The following is an 18,967-nucleotide window of genomic DNA, read 5'->3' on the forward strand; positions in this document are numbered from 1 at the left end:
GCTGTTTTCCTGAACAAACATTGCCAGCTGCAGCTCTAATAGTATCTTACCAGACACTTGTGAGTTTGTGAACCCCAAAATTTATAAAGAAATAGGAAATCCATCTGCAGGGTGACAGAGATGGAGAAAAATGTTTGGAGTTGCTTTCCCCTCAGCAGATTCCCACCTGATATAAACTTGTATTTGCTCAGTACAGCTATGATGACCTGGTTCTGCCCAGGCATAGACAGCTGTCCCATAGTCCAACACACTTCCTTAGTAACTTTCATGTATAGTATTAAACCCCACAGTTTGTCTCCTAATATCCTTTACACAATGCTCTGTCTGTTCACATCCACATTGTATGCTGATGAATTGGAACAGACTCGGCCAAAATCAATGAAAATGCCTTCAGAATCAGAGTCGATCGACTCCAAAATCTGATCCACTATGTTCTCAGGGCTGGAAGAGGGAACTGGAAGTAAGGAAGTGTCTCTGTCTAGCTCAAAAGACCTGCGTGGGTCACCAATTGAATGGAAGAGTCCTTTCTGTTGCTCAGCTGCACTGAGCTTGCTAGAGCACTGCACTGACCCAGTGCTGGGCCTCTCCTGGTCTCCTGGCAGTGAGCTTTTCATGGTTGTCATGGAGCTCTTGGAACCGTTGTCCATGATGGTGGTGAGGTTGGAGTACCCCTGGAGCTCCAGGCAGGAGGTCATTTCTGAGACGGAGTGCCTTCGGATGCCAGTTCCGTTGCCAGCTATGCTCTCAGTTTCATACTCGGCCACTGGTGTCAGCAGTGGATTGTTGTAGCTCTTTGATCGCACCACAGGGTTCTTGGCAAGGATGTCACCTGACTTCGAACGTCTGAAGAACCGCTTCTCTGCAAACAAAGATCCAGAGTAATATCTGCAAAGTCTCCTATTATGGTACTAATAATTATGTATGTTCAAAAGAAATGTGAACTCCTGAATATTCATAAGCTTTTCTTGAATTAAGCTTTTCTAGAAGAAGACATTTTAGTGATTTTGTAGATACACAGGCTTCATATTTTCTAGATTTCTTTAGCATCCTGAACACCCAAATCTATCTTTACAAATAATAACTGAGACTCCCTTATATTCACGCAACTTCAGCAGCAGAAGTAAAACATTAAATATAGTGGGAGAGGTGATATACAGTTCTAAATACCTCCTTTAGACAAGATCAGAAAGTGCAGTTCTGTTATTTTTCAGGTTATAAAGTATTTACTCATTTCTAGTAGCTGAAATATATCTTTTCCACCCATCCTGGGAAAATAAAGTCTCTTCAGATTTGGAGCATAAGGATTAAGACGGGCAGTTTTTCTACTAATTTTTGAAAAACTTGCAAAGTATTGTTCAGTGACCACACAGGGAAGAGCACTAAGAGTATTTGAAAATGTAGACTAGAGGGCAGTGCCCACAGAAACCTCTTTTTGGGAGAGCAAATCTGCATTCAATCCAGCAGTGATTGCTTGAATGCTGTTAATCTGGGATTTTCCCAAAAAATAAGCAGCAGATGGCACCAAGTGAGCATGGAGTTCCCTCTCTGCCAGTAGTTTAGCGCTGCCCCAGCAGTGTGAGTAAAATGACCATCATAAACAGAACCACCACCACTCAAATTCTGTGCAGGTCTCAGTGCTTAGATTCACTCATGCTACAAGAAGAAAAAGTGGTGTTAATAAGAGGTCTCACTTTTTAAGCTTTCTTTCTACTACCCTCACTTGCCATCCCATGAAAGAAGCACAACTGGAGCAGAGGATCAAATTACCCTCTGGAAGTCAACCACAGCCACTGCAAATAAACTGTCTGCTTTAAATGAGGGTGCTAGTATATGTTCCCTGCAAACTCTGCAATTGCCTTTACGTATTCCAATTATGCTATTGTGTAATTATGTGCTTATCTGGACACAAATTCCAATCATATGCTGTACTACTAAAAAAGCCAATTTCTATATTTAAGATTGTATTTTGCAGTTGTGTCTGCCTCAGCAGTGAAATCATCTGATCCAAGTTCATTTTTGGACTTTTTCTTTGGAGATTGAACTGGCAAACAGAAAAAGGTTCCTGGGGCTCCTGTGAACTCTGGTCACAACATGCAACATGTTAGCAAAATAGTTGCAGAGAATTAGATGCATTAGTTTAAAAGAAACAGCCACTTACAGAATCAGCTCACTTGGATCCAGGTTCAGTGATTACAGTGAGACCTGTTTCAGGAGTACTGCTGTATCTACAAACCAGGTAGCAGCAAGAAGTGCCCAGCCCACCAAAACCTTCCTGTCTCCTGCAGTCATGTAATAAGACATTTATTTACTAAAAATTATTTAACTGGTGTTTTATTCTCTTTAGATACATTTTTTCTATCTTGACATACAATAGCTTGTATGTCAAGCTATTAAAAACCAGAAAATGTCAATTTGGTGCTCCATTTAAATGCTTCTGGCCTTTTAATGGAAAGCAATGAATACAAAGTAGCAATCCTGAATAATTTTCCTTAAATAACCAGCCTCTATTTATTCTCATAAAACTCATTTGCTTCTTATACACCTGCTGCAACACAACCATTTTTGCCATTCACCTTCAAGGGAGGATCAACTATTTTATTGACCATTTCTGATAAGCTAACAGACTGAACTGACTGCAGAGAAAATGCTCTATTTTCCCTTCTGTCTGCTCTATTCTATCAGGCCATCCCAGTACTTACAATAAAATACTCAGGTACTACCACATTTTCTTTGTCATTTACGCTGGTAGTATCCCCCTTGTATTTTCAACAGATTGTGCTGCTATGTAGGATATTCCACCTTTATCCTGGGTAAATCTTGCCATCGCAGAAGTCACTGAAGGCTTCGCAGCTCTAAGAATCAGAAATTAAGCTGAAGGGAACTCAAGCTCCAGGCCAGCCCACATTTCCCCCTTGCTCCTTATAGACATGATGGGTAAAAAATGTCTCAGCAGTGAAGATTCAATAACCTCCAGAGGAAATTCATGTGAAATGAGAGATTTTTCCTTCCTGTAATATGAATTCTCCTTACTATGTGAGACCCACTTTGTATTTCTCATCTCCATTGGGATAGAGAACATTATATTATCTTCTACTCTGCAGAAAGCTTTTACATGCTTGAAGGGAGTTATGTGTTAGTCTTCTCTAAGACAAATCCCTCACTTCTCTAATGTTAACAGCCTTGTGCGACCTTTGTGTACTAATGAACACTAATGAAAATGAACTACTGAGTATTTTAGAAGTATCTTCTTGCTTCTACCTCTCACTGTCCATAAATCATCTTCTGTTAAAGCTCTCTTGTTAAAAGGTAGAATGGAAATTTTAAACACACTCTAGATTAATTTCACTGATTTTTATTACTGAGCACTCTTATGATGATATGTTTTCATCTTTTGCCATTGCAAGTTTCACTGTGACTGCATCCTGCAAAGAGCATGGTCTTAGAAATGAACTTTGATGTACTCATGTAAGCATAGGTAGTCACCTCTTGTGCAGGCCCTGGCCCTGAACAGAGCAAGGTTTTGGGAAGTCCTCTGTGCTGTGTCAAATGGAGTCTGTGTTGTTCTTACCCAAGATACAAGCAGAGTGCGTGAAGGGTCCATCACTGGAATACAGACCGTACGTGCCCAAGTAAGGAGAAACAACTTTCTGGATCAGGGATTCCAGTTTCAAATAATCTTCAGTCACACCTTTTGACTCATGAACTCCCTGAAAAAGAGGAAATACCCAAGATGAGCACAGCCCTCTCCAACCACAAGCTCTCCTGGCTCACCAGGGCAACCAGAAAAGAACAAGAATTTTCAATGACTGAAAGCGCAGGTGCCCTGCAATGTGATCATGGTTTGCTGATACAGCTGATTCCTCTTCTGTAAAGACAAGAGATGTGAATCAGATCAGAGCTACTTCCAGGACATTTAAATCCAAGAAAGTACATCCTACTTAGTGCACAGCTCTCAGAGAAGGATAGAGGACATGATCTGTGAACATGAATTAAAAACATCCCTGAACTTTTTCCTACTGAAATTTTACAGTGACTTCGTGAATGATAGCATCTGATACCACAAGGTGTCACTACCATCTTGGTGATACTGACAGAATTAAGAAAAAAGTGAAACTGAGACCCTCAGAAATATTTCTTCTGGAGTATTTTCAACAACCAATATCTACATTAAAGAAGTTTGTTCTCTTTCCTTATCCCTCCCTGGCACCTATAATTTTCCAGGCAAAAGTCACATTATAATTAGTATGGTAAGAGTCATCCACAGGCAAAATGTTAGCTTTTAGCTGTTAACTCTGCACTTCTACCCACAAGCACACTTGTGGGGTTGCAGAGGTGACAGAAAAACCTTGCAGAGTTGTATTCTCCCTTCAATTTACAGCAGCAGAGAGTGTTCTCCTGCATTGTCTGAGCAGAGCCCCGTACACTCATAAGTAGGATACCTCTTGCAATATGGAGCAAATTCACAGTTGCTACATGCTTGACACATCATGTTGCAAAATTAAGATCCTAAATGCCATACTCAGCAAGAACTCTGCCAGAATTTAGGAGATTTCATGATGTTTTCCTGAATTATTGTAAAAAAAAATCTCACTGGAATGAAAGCCTCCGGAAAACTTAAAGATCAGATGAGTAAAACTGTGACACTTCCTCCAGCAATGAAAGGATACTGACGTTCAGGATGTGTTCACAGGTCAGTACGATTCACCAACTAGAGTCTAGGGTGATTCTCACGTGTTTCTGAATGGCTGATCCACCCCCCAGTTGCTGTGCTGCTCACTGCTGCTTCGTCATTTGCCAGAAGTTTATGAATGAAAAACGAATAATGGCCAATAGAGAATTCATATTTGGACAGAATTAAAATTTAGACAGAATTTGAATTCCAGTTCAGCAGTTTTTAAGTAGCAAAAAGCAATCTTCAGTGATGTGTTATGTCCTGAAAAACTTTGGGACAAATACAGATTTGAACACAAGGCATATCCAGTGGATCTGAAAGCTTGCAAACATCAAAGGAACAGCAGCATGAGCCTACAGCTATACTGCCAGGCAAAAATAACACTAGAATAATTCAGAAGACTTAATGAAGGTGCACATATTATTTCCAAATCATTACCGGCCTATTGAGATCTGTTCCAGGGTTTCTTGCTGGGATTTACTCAAGTCCTCAGAAAGGCAACATGCCTGCTACCCTACTGCATATTCACAATCCCATCATGATCACATCAAGCAAAGACCAGGGCTTAGGACATCTTGCATCAGGCTCCCACACTAAATACCTCTGGAATTGGTCTCTTAGACATGACACATGAGTGGCAGAAGCCAGTGATATTTAGCATCGCTCATGCCCAGGCTTTCCTGTAGAGCTTTACTAAGTATTTTTTATACTTGTGAAAGACAAGTACTTAAGTATCAGCTACGGAGAAAGAATCCAGTAGCATTCCACTGTGGGGAACTACAAATTCGTTTAAAAATAGATGGTCTAGAATGAAATTAAATCAACTGAGATGGGTGCAGTTGTTGGAGCCAGGCACAAGACTGAACACATCAAAGTTCATGCAACAACAGCCCACATTTAATAATGGAGCATTATTGTAGGGGCTTTTATAGGGGCTTTGAAGTGCCTGTGCTTACACACCTGATTGGTTGGGGTCTGACCAATTAGAGATCTGCAACCTTAATTGAATGGGATTGGCTGGGGTCCTGTGTTTGAGTTTGAATCCAACCTATCATTGTCTCACCCAGGGACTTGTTATTTCTATTCTCTGAGGAGCTATGCTGGTCGAGTTGAGGTCTGTTAGGGCCAATCCATCTGTACAGCTTACAGAGCAGCTGTAGCTGTTGTCACGAGACAACCTTGTATCCAAGAACAAAAAAAGAAGTTGCCCTACTGAAGGGGGCTAGAAATGACAAGGGAGGAGGAAGGAAAATGCAGAAGTAATGGGGGAGAGAGAGAGAGAGCGAGAGGGGAGCCAGAGAGGGAAAGCAGGCATTACCAGCGGTAGGATGGAAGTACTGTCGGTGTCCCCGTGCCGGGGATGTGCCACACGCTGCCTGCTGGGAGCCTGGCAGCTCTGGGAGGGGCGTGGCCCCACAGGCATGGCTCCATGGCCATGGGCAGCCGCACACAGGCCAGGGAGCGGCGCTTGGGCAGGAGCTGCAGAACCTTGGGCAGGGTCACAGCAGGGATCACGGCAGTGGGCGTGATTGGAGGCAGAAAAGCTTGGACACAGGTGGCTCAGGCAGGGAAGCAGGGACAAGGCGGCAGGGCGGCAGTCAGGAACAGGGGGAGGCAGGACAGGCAGGAACTGGGAATGGGGAGCGGGTAGGGCAGGACATAGGCCACACACGAGGCCCAGAGGTCATCTGGTGTCCCGCCAAGTGCCCAGATGGAGGGAAGGCAGGTATGTAAGAGTGAGTAAGTGTCAGCAGGGGCAGGAGAGTCAAAAGGCAGGCTGGGCCAGGGAAAAAAGGACAAAAGGCAGGCTAGGGCTGGGACAAAGAAGCCCCCAGCAGGCTGGAGCCAAAGCAAAAACACGAGCCTCAAAAGGCTCCCAGACTCAAAAAGCCACAACTCAGAAGTCCCCAGAGTCACTAAGCCACAAGAAAGGAAGTCTGAAAAAGCCCCCAGAGTTTGTGATGCAGTTACTTTTATAGCCCTGCCCCCAGCCCAAGTCTGCCTGCTGGCAGAAGACCATTGGCCTAGTCCAACCTTCCACTGCAGCCCACAGGTGAAGACCTTTTGCCATCGGACTGAAGAAGCCTCTGTGGGGGTACAGTGACTCCTGCTGACCCCTGTAAGCTGTGAAATGGTTGCCAGGCAAAGTCTCCCCAGAGACAAGGGCTTCTCCCATCTTCTTCTAGTTGTCTCCTGCACATGCCATATGTGCAACCCCTCACCCACATGCCTCTGACAATCAGTGTTGAGACAAATTGAAACTAAATTGGCTCTTCACAAACCTCAGTAACTAGTGCCATGCTGCTCACAAAATTACTCCTACCACCAGCAGAACTGTATGAGTAACAGAAGTGTCCTTGCCTAGTGGCACCTTAACAGTGCCCAATTTTCTACCAGCCTTCAGTTCTGAAGAGTTCTTTTGGTTGTGAATCGTATGTTCTGATGAGCTCCTGTCCTGGGTTGATGCTATCCCCAAATTGTGTAGATTTGTTTTGGCTAGCAGCTTACCAGTGCCCTCCCCCATCAGCCGCTGCTGCTGGCTGGGGGCTGCTGTGCTCCTCCCTGCTGGTTTCCCCTCAGCTTTCGCTGCTTTAGCTGCTGCTGCTTGCTAGGCTGCTCTCCCCTTTTTTCTCCCTTTCCTCTCTGCTTTTGCTTGGCTTATTTTGCTGGCTTTTTGCATTTTTTTTTCTTTCCTTAGTAGCTAGGAAACATCACCCAAGCTGAAAACAACAAGAAGATCCCGGACTCAGTCGTGAAAGAGACATATGTGTTCCTGCCCTCCCTGACATCAGAGCTGCTCTGAGACTTACACCTACTCAGATGGGTGACAAATTCCTTTGCCATCCGTGGCTGTTTTTTTTCCTTTGTGTTGGGGAGTGTTTCTTTTTGTGTGTTTGATAAAATAAATAAGTTTTCTTCACCTTTCCCTCTCAGGAAGTTCTTTCCCAAACCCGGTAGGGGGAGAGGGAAGGAGTTCTGGGGGGTTTGTTTCTGGGGGGCTCTCCTTTGGGAGAGTTTTTCCCCTAATTTTGTCCCAAACCAGGACAGCTCCTCAAAAGCCAGAGCTGTATTCTGCATGAACTGCTGCTCTTGCAGGGAGACTTCCAGCAGCTCTGCTGGGCTGGGATAGGCTCCCGTGGTAAGCTCAGAGGATGGAGACTCGACACCAAGCTACAACTCTTGGGGTAACTTTCCATCATGGGGCCAGGGAGCTGTGCAGGGCACTGACTCACCTCATCCCCACCACTACTGTCCTGCAGTCAGCTTCTTCTTCAGTCTTGCCCTCAGCCTTCATTTCTGCTCTCTCAAAGCAGTATTAATCTCCACCTCTTTTTCATTTCAGTTTCTTTTAGTTGCACTTTTGAAGTGAAGAGAGCCTCACTGAATTCTACCACTACATTGTAAATCACTCAGTATTGACACCGCCTGCTATTAGTTTTAATCCTTAGCTCTGCATTCCAAGAGATTTTTTTAAAAACATACTGAAGACTTGTAAAATACACAGTTTTCTCCAGAGCCAATGCCGACTTCTGCTCTGGGCCTTGGCACAAACATGCTCCATCACCTATGACATTCTTCCAGCATTGACCATTTTTCAAAGCTTTCCTGAAGGGGCTCAATGGAGCAATCCCCTTAAACCTTTACTTGCTGTGGAGTTTCTGTCAGAGCAGGAGTGTGATACAGTGCAGATGCTGTCCTGACCCTGCAAAACAGTGGTTTTCCTGCATTCCTTTTCTGCTCTGCTACTCAAGGACAAGCATCTTCTTGACCTCTATTTTACCAAATATGAGTACATCCTAAAGTTCACCAAGGAAAATTTCAGCTTTTCCAATCTAAACTTTCCACATGATCTAATGGTATTGTCACTTATTTATGTAACACCTAACTCCAGGTAGCCTAGAGAAGTATCTAAAGGCTTAAAGCAAGCTTTAGGAGCTTGTAAAGAGCTTGTTTTGATTTAGATGCCAGGCCCAAGGGTGCATTTAAACTCATGTCTTCCCACCAGTGGTTTCTAACCCATCCCCCATGCTACATGTGCAATTACCTGTTTGTGTAACACTTCTGGCAGAAGTTTAGGAATGCAGGAAAGTATAGTTATTATAAACATTTCATATAATTGTATGTAAAAATAGATAAATAGGTAAGTATGAGCAGACATCTGTGCACCTATCTACATCAGTATCTATATGAAGTCCTTATTAGACCCTTCCCCAAATTTGCAAGTAATTTGTGCTTATAAAGGCAAATAAAATGAACTTTAGAGTTAAGCCAACTTTGATGGTTATTTGTGTCACAACAGTTTCCGAAAAAATTATGACAGGACTTAAAAGTCACCACTAAAATACTACTACTACTACTACTACTACTACTACTACTACTACTACTACTACTACTACTACTAATGTATTTTCCTGTTGTTCTGGCAGTTTATGCTTCTTGTTGTACTTAGTCCTCAATGCCTTAGGAGTTCAGTATGTCACTATGAAGCAATAAAGCAAAAAGTCCTAAGGCTGGCTGCTTAGCTTACAAGAAGCTGTAGCACAATTTGGAGCAGTATCAGTAAAACAGAGATTCTATCTGTACCTTTATGCAATATTTGCTCTGCAGACCTACAAAAATTTACTTTAAAAGATAACTGTGACCTTTCATGAGCCCAATCTCATTTTAGTAGGAGAGTTTCATGCATTTCTGTGAGTGTGAGATGTATCTATTAAATTCTTCAAAGGCCTTGTCTGATCTATTTATTTCACAACTGAGGGCCAAAATAGCTCAATATCAAATATCTGCAAGCACCTTAGTACTTTTGGGAGAGTGGAACTGCTGGATCCTCATACTGGTCACACTGTTTCAAAATGCAACCAGAGTCACCTCATTACATCTCCATTTGGAAGAGATCATAATGTCATATTATGATAAGAGTCTGCCCTAGTCTGAAGACATGGGGATAATGGGAATTTGAGTCCAGAATACGTAACTACTGTTGCAAATGGAAGACATCTGTCAAGAACAGAGACATGTATTACTGCATTAAATATAGTACCCGAGTCCCAAACTTCATTAACCTTAATTAAATGGCTTTGAAACCAAAAATTTTCTATAGTAGTTCAAATGCATTAAAAGGGCCCTATGCATGACTGGTTTTGATATGTAAATATGCAAGCACTCCCAGGAGGCCCACATCCTTTAAGACTCCAGATTATTTATGTACGTACTTTATGAAGACACTACCCCATCTGCTGAACCAGCCACATTCATGGGCCCTACTGCTACACTTGAGTGTGGCACTGGTATAAAACTTTTCTTGTATTTAGGAACAAAACCCCATAAGTCAAATCCACAATCATTCCAGCAAGTATGGATGCACCAAACTGCTCAGGTTTCCATCCCTGCTAAATCTGTAAACTAACCATGATACTGAGCTTTTGAAGGGCACAAGGGCTTCTGGTGAAAGCACAAAGGAAGGAATAAATGAGTAAACAGGTACGTTCAGAAGAATAGATGAGGGTTTTGTAACTAAGCACATAAAGCCACAGCCTCCTTTTTCAATGTGTACGATCATAGAATCAGAGAATAGTTTGGGTTGGAAGGGACCTTTAAGCTTATCCCATCCCATAATCTGTAGGGACACCTTCCACTAGACCAGGTTGTTACAAACCCCATCCAACTGCCTGGGACAATTCCAGGGGTGAGGTAGCCACAGCTTCTTTGGACAACCTGTGCTAGGGCCTCACCACTGCCAGAGGGAAGAATTTCTTCTGTACATAGAATTTCTCTAAGCTTTAAAGTCCTAAAGTGGAGGTCACCTCAGGCAGGCATTCAAAGATGTAAAGAGTTGCTCTCAAAGATAACCTTAATATATGTTCAGTGTTCATTACTTTAACCTTTTATATGCTCTTCACCAAATATGAAGTGCTTTGAAGATTTTTTCATGAGCATAAATTTTAACAAAAAATACTGATAAGCTATTATTAACACTGTATCTAGGCACAGGCTACCTGACTTGTAAAGCTGCCAAGAACATAAACTCTATTTTGATAATATTTGCCACATTTTTTCTTTAAATAAATATTTTTAAATTATCAAATGTCCTTGCTTTATTTTACCACAGCAACGAAACAAGCAGAATCACAAGTCTGTACTTCTGTTTCCTATTACATTATTTTTCCCCACGCTATCCTTCTCTCAAAGTAGTGAACATGCAGGCAAGTAATCCTGTCATCACTCCAACTCGGTGGAGGATACAAACCTGGCTGCAGCCTCTGGCCCTCTGCAACTAGATGGTCATTGCTGTACCCAGGGTCTTTATTCACCATTATAACAGAAATACTTTGGGGTTTTTTTTGTTTTAAAAAAGACACCTAACATTTTATCAGGCAGCAACAGCACTTCCAAGTGACTGTAAACCAGGCTGCCCAAGCCCAGCCCACGGGGGAGGTGCTCTGACTATGAATCGCAAAGGAATCCAGAAATTAATCACCTGCCTTACACCATTTCTCACCTGGTCTTGGCTACTTCCTTTCCTCAGGCTCTGGTAAGAAACCCAGACATGAAGCAATCCCCAAAGACAACGACAGACATGAAAAACAATTTAGACTGCTGTTAGTTTGGCACGTATCATTAGACAGCCTGACTAAATTAGGATACAGAATTTTAGGCTTCCCACACTTTTGTGAGCAAAGGTAGGGTGTGTTATGCTCCTGTCTCATGGAAACCTGGCACATGGCAGAATGGGAGTTGGGTTTGTGCATTCTTTGCTGCTTATTCCTCTCTCTTCTTACACTAAAAACTGGATGTGAAGCTGCAGATCTCCTTTTTACCTGTATAAGGGAGCAAAGAGGTGGCAAATCCCCACCATTAACAGCCTGCACAAACAGACCAATAAGGAAATACAACTGTACTGGGTTTGCATGGCAAAGCTTTGGTACCCCAGTGGTACCACAGGGGTGGCTTCTGCAAGAAGCTGCTGGAAGCTCTCTCCATGTCTGGCAGAGCCAATCCCTGGCAGCATCAAAGATGGCAGCTTCAAGACAAGGCTGGGCCAATTAGAAATGGTGGTAACGTCTCTGTGATAACATATATCAGAAAAAAAGGAAAAAAGAAGCTTTTGCACAGTTGTAATTGCAGCCAGAGAAGAGCAGGGTGAGAATATTTGAGAGGAACAACTCTGCAGACACCAAGGTCAGTGAAGAAGGAGGAGATGTTTCAGGCACTGGAATTGGGATTCCCCTGCAGCCTGTGGCACAGACCATGGTGAGGCAGCTGTGCCCCTGTAGCCCATGGAGATCCGTGGGGCATGCAGAAATCCATCTGCAGTCTGTGGAGGAGATGCATGCCAGAGCACGGGGATGCCTGAGACGAGGCTGTGACCCCGTGGGAGGCTGGGGAAGGAGGAGCCCACACTGGAACAGCCTATCCCTGAAAGACTGTACCCATGGTAGGATGACCCACGCTGCAGCAGTTTGATAGGGACTTTCACCCATAGGAGGGACTCATGCTGCAGCAGTTTGCAGGATCTGTTGCCTGTGGGATGGACTCAGGTTGGAGAAGTTCTTGGAGAACCATCTACCATGGGAGGGACCCCAGGGTGCAGCAGGGTAACGACTCCTTTCCTAACTAGCAGGAGAAACAGTGACCATACATACATACACACATACACTGACCATAGCCCCTGTCTCCTTGTGCTAATAGAGTAGGAAGTAGCCCTGGGAAGGAAGGGAGTGGGAGGAAGGTGTTCTTAAGGTTTTATTTATTTCTCATTATCCTGCTCTGATTTTGTTAGCCATAAATTCAATTAGTATCTCTAATTAGAATCTCTTTTTATGGTATTTGATGAGTGATCTCTCCTGGCCCTTATCTCAAGCCTTTTCTATATTTTCTCCCCTGTCTAGCTGCGGAGGCGAGTGATAAGAGAGGCCTTGGTGAGTGTCTGTCATCCAACCCACTACACGGGAGCCTGCTCCTGGATCATGGAGCAGCTTCTGCCCCACTGCCGTAGGAATTACAGCCTGTTCACAAGTACTTGCTATCACAGCACTATGAAGAACAAAAATAAAATTTTCTTTTTAAATATTTCTGGTGGCCACCAGCAGAAAAATTACATATTCACCACCCCATGCAACTGCCTTGAAATCTTGGCAATAGATGGAAATGATGGAAAAATGATTTAGCCTAAAAATCCTGCAATGCATCAGACCAGAGAACTAAGCACAGAACTCACAACAGCTGGAGACGAAAAAGCTATCACACCCTCTGACCATCAGGCACACCTTAAAGGAATGTCTCATATATGGCAAGAGACCAGAAATAAGCCTGGTTGGTGGCTATTCTTGCTACCCAGCTGCTTTTCATTGATATTTGGCTTATGTAATTCCACTTCAGGGCCTTAGCTGGATCCCCATCTGGCCATCATTCTCTCATGCCCAATTCCTTTTAACGTTTTGCTTCATCCCTTTGGCATTTGCTGTTTCATATTACCCCAAGTCCATCCCATGGTCCTTTTTCAGTCCATGGGCAAGACCCCTGTCAGCTGCTGAGCTTCTCTGCTACGTAAGCCTCTCTTAATTCACCTTTACAAGAGGCTGCTTCAGTTCTGGCTGGACAGCTTCACATACATTGCTTCAAGGAACTCCTGTGTGTTGGAGGTTGAGTGTTTTTCTATTACCGTGTCAATTGAAAGATTTTTTCCCATTATCATGCCAATGGAGCTGGCCAGGTACACCCAGGATCTCTGATCACTCTAGACAAAAGAGGTTGGTGGGAGTGGCCTCCGGAAGGGCCTCTCGTGCTTCCGGAGGGGACTCGTGTTTCTGGGGAGCTCATTGGAGGACGCCCCGTCTCCAGCCCCACGCGGTGGAACACAGGAGAGCCAGACCCTCTGTGATCACCTGCCCTGCATTTGCCCCGTTCCAGCCTCCTGCCTCTGCGAACACAGCTGATCACCCGGACACAAACGGTGAGCGAGGAGCCGCCCGCTCCAGCCCGTTCCCAACCGAGACTGGCGTGGCTGCCGCCCCTCCTGCCTGAGCTCCCATCTGCTTTTCTGCAGCTCCGGGTTTTGTTCCAGCTGCAGCACCGGGACCGAGCACAGAGAGAGCGTGCCTGCAGCTAAAGAAGGGACTGAAACCGAGTTATCTATTCTGTTCTGTTAGTAATTTTAACAACTGCTGTTTATTTTCTGCTTGTACAGTTAGATATATTAGTAAAAGAGCTGTTATTCCCACCCCCTTATCTCTGCCTGAGAGTCCTTGATTCAAACAATTGTAATACTTGGGGGGAGTGGAATTAAAGTCTCTATTTCAAAGGAAAACTTCTGCCTTTACTGGCAGACACCTGTCCTTTCAAACCAGGACACTGTGCATGAAAATCATCATAAACAACTATTAAACATCCAAACTGCTTGTAACTGACCAGCAGTAACTCAGTGTTTTGCTGAGTACCTATAAAAGGTCACAGATTCTGTGTTTTCCAGTTCTGACTAATAATACCCACCATCTGTAACACTTAGAAATAAATGGCAATTGCTATTCACTTCCCTCTTTAGCACTGACTATTAAAAGACCATTTACCTAATAAATTATACATTGAAAAGTATCTCTAATGTCTAAAAGAACCCTAAAAACAGATGCAATGGAGCAACTACATGCTCACCTGAAATTTGTGGATGTGCTAAATCAATGACTGGTCATTGATTACTGGCTGGAGCATTCACCTTGAGTTTTAACACTTCAGCTGATCAGCATGTGTGCATGAGTAAGTATTGGTGCAAAGGGATGTCTGCTGCTTCAACTGACAAACTGCTGGATAACTTTTAAATGAAAAATTAAAATTAAAAAAAAAAAACCATAAAATCTATGTCCCTCCAGACCCAGGGGAACAAATAAACCAGACCTTCTGGACCCAAGCCCCAGGCCCTGCCAGTACCAGACAAAGCACTAAGGGATGCACAGCACAGTCTTGGTGCTTAGGTTACCAACTTTGAAACTCAGGAAAGAAAGGAGAAAAAGACAAATTTCTGGATTATTTAACAAAGTAATTTCAGCAATCATCACTCTTAGTCACTTAATGGAACAGAAGAGCAAAGTCCTCTGTCCACGGATAAGAAGTGAGTGTATGTCTCAGCTCATGGGCCACATAACACACTCTCGAACTTAGTCTGCTTGAGCATCCTCCCTATGGGGACACCAGGGGCACCCTTGATGGCTGGACTCACACCTTTTTGTCTACTAACCAAATGCTGACCTGATCCTGTGTGAAAGGAAACACTGCCAGAAAAGCACTTATAGGGTCAGTTCTGAAAGCAAAATGAGGTCCTGCCCTGTTTTAACCACACAGGCAAACAGCGAAGAAATGCAACTATTTTCTGCTTAAACGCAGCAGATTAATTGGAGAAAAGGAAAATTCAGTTTCACAGAAACACTTAGGCAATGGTGATAATCTGACACATACTGAGTAAGAATCGTTGCCCAACCACTCCCAGAGAAAACTGACATTATAAGTCACAAGGCAGACAGAATAATACCTGTTGTGAAAGCACATTATTTAGCCAACACTGCTGGTGGAGAATTGATAAGAGTGTACACACTGCACTGCACATCCTGGTGACCACATAAACAGCAAGACGTGCTGCTTGGCATAGTGAAAGGGAGAGCAGCTGCCTTGCTTGTGACACATTTGGAAACCAGTGCCCTTACAGATCAGGACTACTTGTTTTCCCATTTTCACAGCATCACAACTTTCTGGAACTTGAATAACACAGACCAACCCTGCCTCAGGGCAGGCAAGAAATCATGGGGAGGAGCTGGAGACAAATGGGTCACTAGTCCTTGCCACATGCATCACCAATGGTACAGCATATGCTCCCAGTTACACTGTGGGTCACATGCTGGATGGAGATCTACAGTCCTCCATCTTCCTTAGAAGAGACAGATGCACATACTTTACAGCCAAACATCCATTTCGCACTCATCTTCCAAACAAAATCACAGACTATTCACAGATAAACCTATGGCAGTGAAGTTACGCTATGGTTTACTTTCTTGAGAAGAGGCCTCAGGAGTTGTTGCCAGTTATGCACACTTTTATTTGCTCTACAGCACTATTTCATTGTCTAAATTCATCTAGCATATGCTCTGGAGGAGACCACAGTGGTTCTTGGAGCAGCAAGTGTTGCCCAACAGCTGAAGCCTTCCTGTAGTGCACAGCTGTTCAGGAACTGCTGCTCTTACTGCACCACACAGCATTGTCCTGTTCACATGTCCTCCATCTTCACTGGTATGCACAGCACTCTAAGGAAGAACTCCAAGATCTCATTCTTTTACCCACTGCAGGAACTCACAAGTAGGAGGACATACTTGGTTCTCTCACCTCCAATGCCTACCCTGTTCTCAGGATGCCAGTCCTGGAGAGCAAATCCTTCAGTACTATACAAATTTACATAGCAGTATTGTACAACATTTGTGTAGCAACATCTGGCCTCCATTTACACATGCAGTCAATGCAAGCGGTGAGTAAACTCATGGAAGTATTAAATGTGATAATGGATTCTTCTCAGCTTTTGCTAATTTGACACCAAGGGTAATGCAATGCATAGAATCAGCCATGCAGATTCAGACCTAAAAGTTAACTAAATGCAACATTTTCTTGCTAACAGTGATAACAGGAGAAATGCAGAGGCAAAGAAAGGAAATAGGGCTTGCTCTGTGCAGGCTTTCTTGGAAGATATGCTGGTGCTTCTAGCAAATAGGGATGTAAAAACTTGCTGCATGGGACTTTGCAGTAGCCCTTAAGCATAAACAACCTGTGCTAGGAATTATTTAACAGAAAGATGAAGATGGTCAATAACTGATAGAGTAACTTGTTCCCAGAAATAAAGAACCAGCTTAGCTACTGAGTCCTCTGAACAGAGAAGAGGATAGATCTCTTTGGTACTTTCGCATAGTGTTTTTCTTGTGTGGTTGCAGCTTTCCTATTTAGGAGATGGGTGAATGCAATGGTGAATCCTTCTGCTCAGACACCCTCAAAGACAATGTTTCCTGATGTTCAGAGGACCTCCCTGTGCCTCAGTCTGTGCTCACTGACACTGAGAACCACTGAGAAGAGTTTCGTTTCATCTTCTTTATATTCTCTCTTCAGGTATTTTTCATGATTGGTAAGATGCCCCTGAGACATTTCTTCTCCAGGCTGAACAGCCCCAGCTGTCTCAGTCTTTCCTCACAGTCTTTCCTTCTATCCCTTTACCACCTTCGCAGTGCTTAGTTGGAGTGTCTCAATGAGGTCCATGTCTCCCCTGTCCTGAGGGGCTCAGACTGCACACAGCACTCCTGGTGCAGCCTCACAAGTGCAGAGCAGAGGGGCAAGATCACCTCCCTGACCTGCTGACAATACTTTGTCTAACATAGCCCAGGATACCACTGGCCTTCCCTGCAGCCAGGGCACACTGCTGGCACATGTTCTACTTGTTCCAACAGGGCTCAGCATTTCTGGAGGACTCTACATCTGAGAGCTTCAAGTCCCAGAAAAGTGCTGAGTAAACTCACGGAGGGACTACAAGATCAACTAATCCATTTTGGAGAAGCATCTCAGTAATGAAATGCCCTGCATCTAAGTAATTGGGAGCAAGGGATAAGGACTGAGAGTTTACTTTACCTGCTCCTGTTTCTAGCCCACTTGTCCATGTTTGCCAGACTAGAAAACTTCAGGTATGTCCTGGATTTCCCTGATGACTTACGCTACTTTCATCCCAAGCAAACAACTCTGACATTTTTTTACCCTTTAGAAAATAGATTCAAAACAGAATCAAAACTGCTTCAAACAGGGACTAAGTTTTGCTTTGTTGGAGCCTGTGTTGACTAAGCTGATCTGATCTGCTGGAAGTCTGTGTGCCCCCTTCCCCATGGGACTCCCTATGCCACAGCCCAAAGGCAAAACATGAAAATGTGCCTGAGCTAGGAAGAAACAGAAGTCACACGTCTGCAGACTGGAACAAACTAGAATAATGTAGTTTGCCTCTGAGAGGGCTCTTTGAGCCCAATGGAGGGGATTGAGAATTCACAATGGATTAACTTTCAGTAAACCTCTCAGACTGTATTATGTGTGCTTGCAAACAGGTATTACCTCATGGTGGAACGAAATGGGAAAACCAGGACTTGGACATCACACATTCTTATATGCTCTAAGTCAGAATAACCCCTGTTAGGTTAATAATTTTATACCATGTTTACCATGTTTACCATGGGAGCTGTGCCCTATGTTCATTCCTAGGCATTGGTATCCTTTTTGCACATGCTGGACAGATGCAACTGCATAATTCATGGTTGTATTGTTATAAGCCCTTGATAGCATTGCCTCACATTATTTTTTCTTCTCCATTTTATCCTAAAGCACTGACATATTGGTAAAAGCCTGTAACTCTTGCTTTTCTCATAACAACAGCAGTCACAGGAGGGAGAGGCAGAGGAGCCTGCCACTGCCATACTGACAGAAGTCAGCACTTCAGATCCCTGTTAATGCCTCAGAAAGAAAGATCTTGTCATATTCACTTTAATCTCCAGCAAGTGCCAAATTTTATCAATGTCAGCGTGAGAAACTGCTCTGTCTCCTCCTTTCACTGGTGGCACTGAGGCATAGACAAAAGATAAGGAAGACAAAATACTCAGCCATGGTTTTGTTCAGCTGGTGAGTTTTTCAAATGGCTTGACTGCACAATAATAGGGAGCAATAGGATTTTTCTTTCCAGAAAGAACAAACACTAAAAGCAGACTAATCTTTGCCTGACCTACAGATATCCAATGTCCTATGTTTCTTTAAACTGTCATTAAACATTTTATATGGGTCTGCAAAAGAAAAAGCAGAAGATAAGGACCAGTAAAAGATACTAAATTATTGAAAGTAAGGAAGTTACTCTGAGGCTTCAAATACAGTGCTTAGGATTCTGCAGAAGCTGAGCAGCCAGTTCATTAAATAAGATCCAGCAAAAATAATGATATGCATTTCTTCCATTTATAGGTTTAGGGCTAGAGATTGTCTGATTCCCACCTAAGTGACTTCCCTGGGCACAGGCCAGAGCAGTCCAATACACTCCTGTGACTTTCCAACAACTGAACAAATGAATCAACACAAAGATGAGTGTACCTGAAGAGCTGTTTATGGAATACATCTGAGCTGGACTTAGTTTATCTGCATTAACAAATGCTTTAGGACTCTCACCTTACACTCAGAGCAAATACACACATGCATGGAAATGCATGTGCAGCCCCATGCAGAGATCACCTATGAGTTGCCAAATAACATGTGATG

At 43.5% G+C, this 18,967-nt stretch overlaps 1 protein-coding gene across 6 annotated transcripts in view; it reads right to left on the reverse strand.

Annotated features, from left to right (window-relative positions):
- Positions 1-248: 248 nt before the first annotated feature.
- Positions 249-18,967, reverse strand: part of PRR5 (proline rich 5) — an 88,901-nt gene continuing 70,182 nt past the window's right edge. For all 6 annotated transcript variants that reach the window (XM_079304814.1, XM_079304817.1, XM_079304816.1 and 3 more), the window contains 2 exons: positions 3,569-3,707; positions 249-859 (listed from right to left, as the gene is read on the reverse strand). In XM_079304814.1, the coding sequence (XP_079160940.1) occupies positions 309-859; positions 3,569-3,707 (690 nt within the window). In that variant the 3' untranslated portion in view covers positions 249-308. The remainder of the gene's footprint in view (positions 860-3,568; positions 3,708-18,967) is intronic.

This window comes from Erithacus rubecula (assembly GCF_903797595.1).
Source record: "Erithacus rubecula genome assembly, chromosome: 4".
In the NCBI taxonomy this organism is placed as follows: Eukaryota; Metazoa; Chordata; class Aves; order Passeriformes; family Muscicapidae; genus Erithacus; species Erithacus rubecula.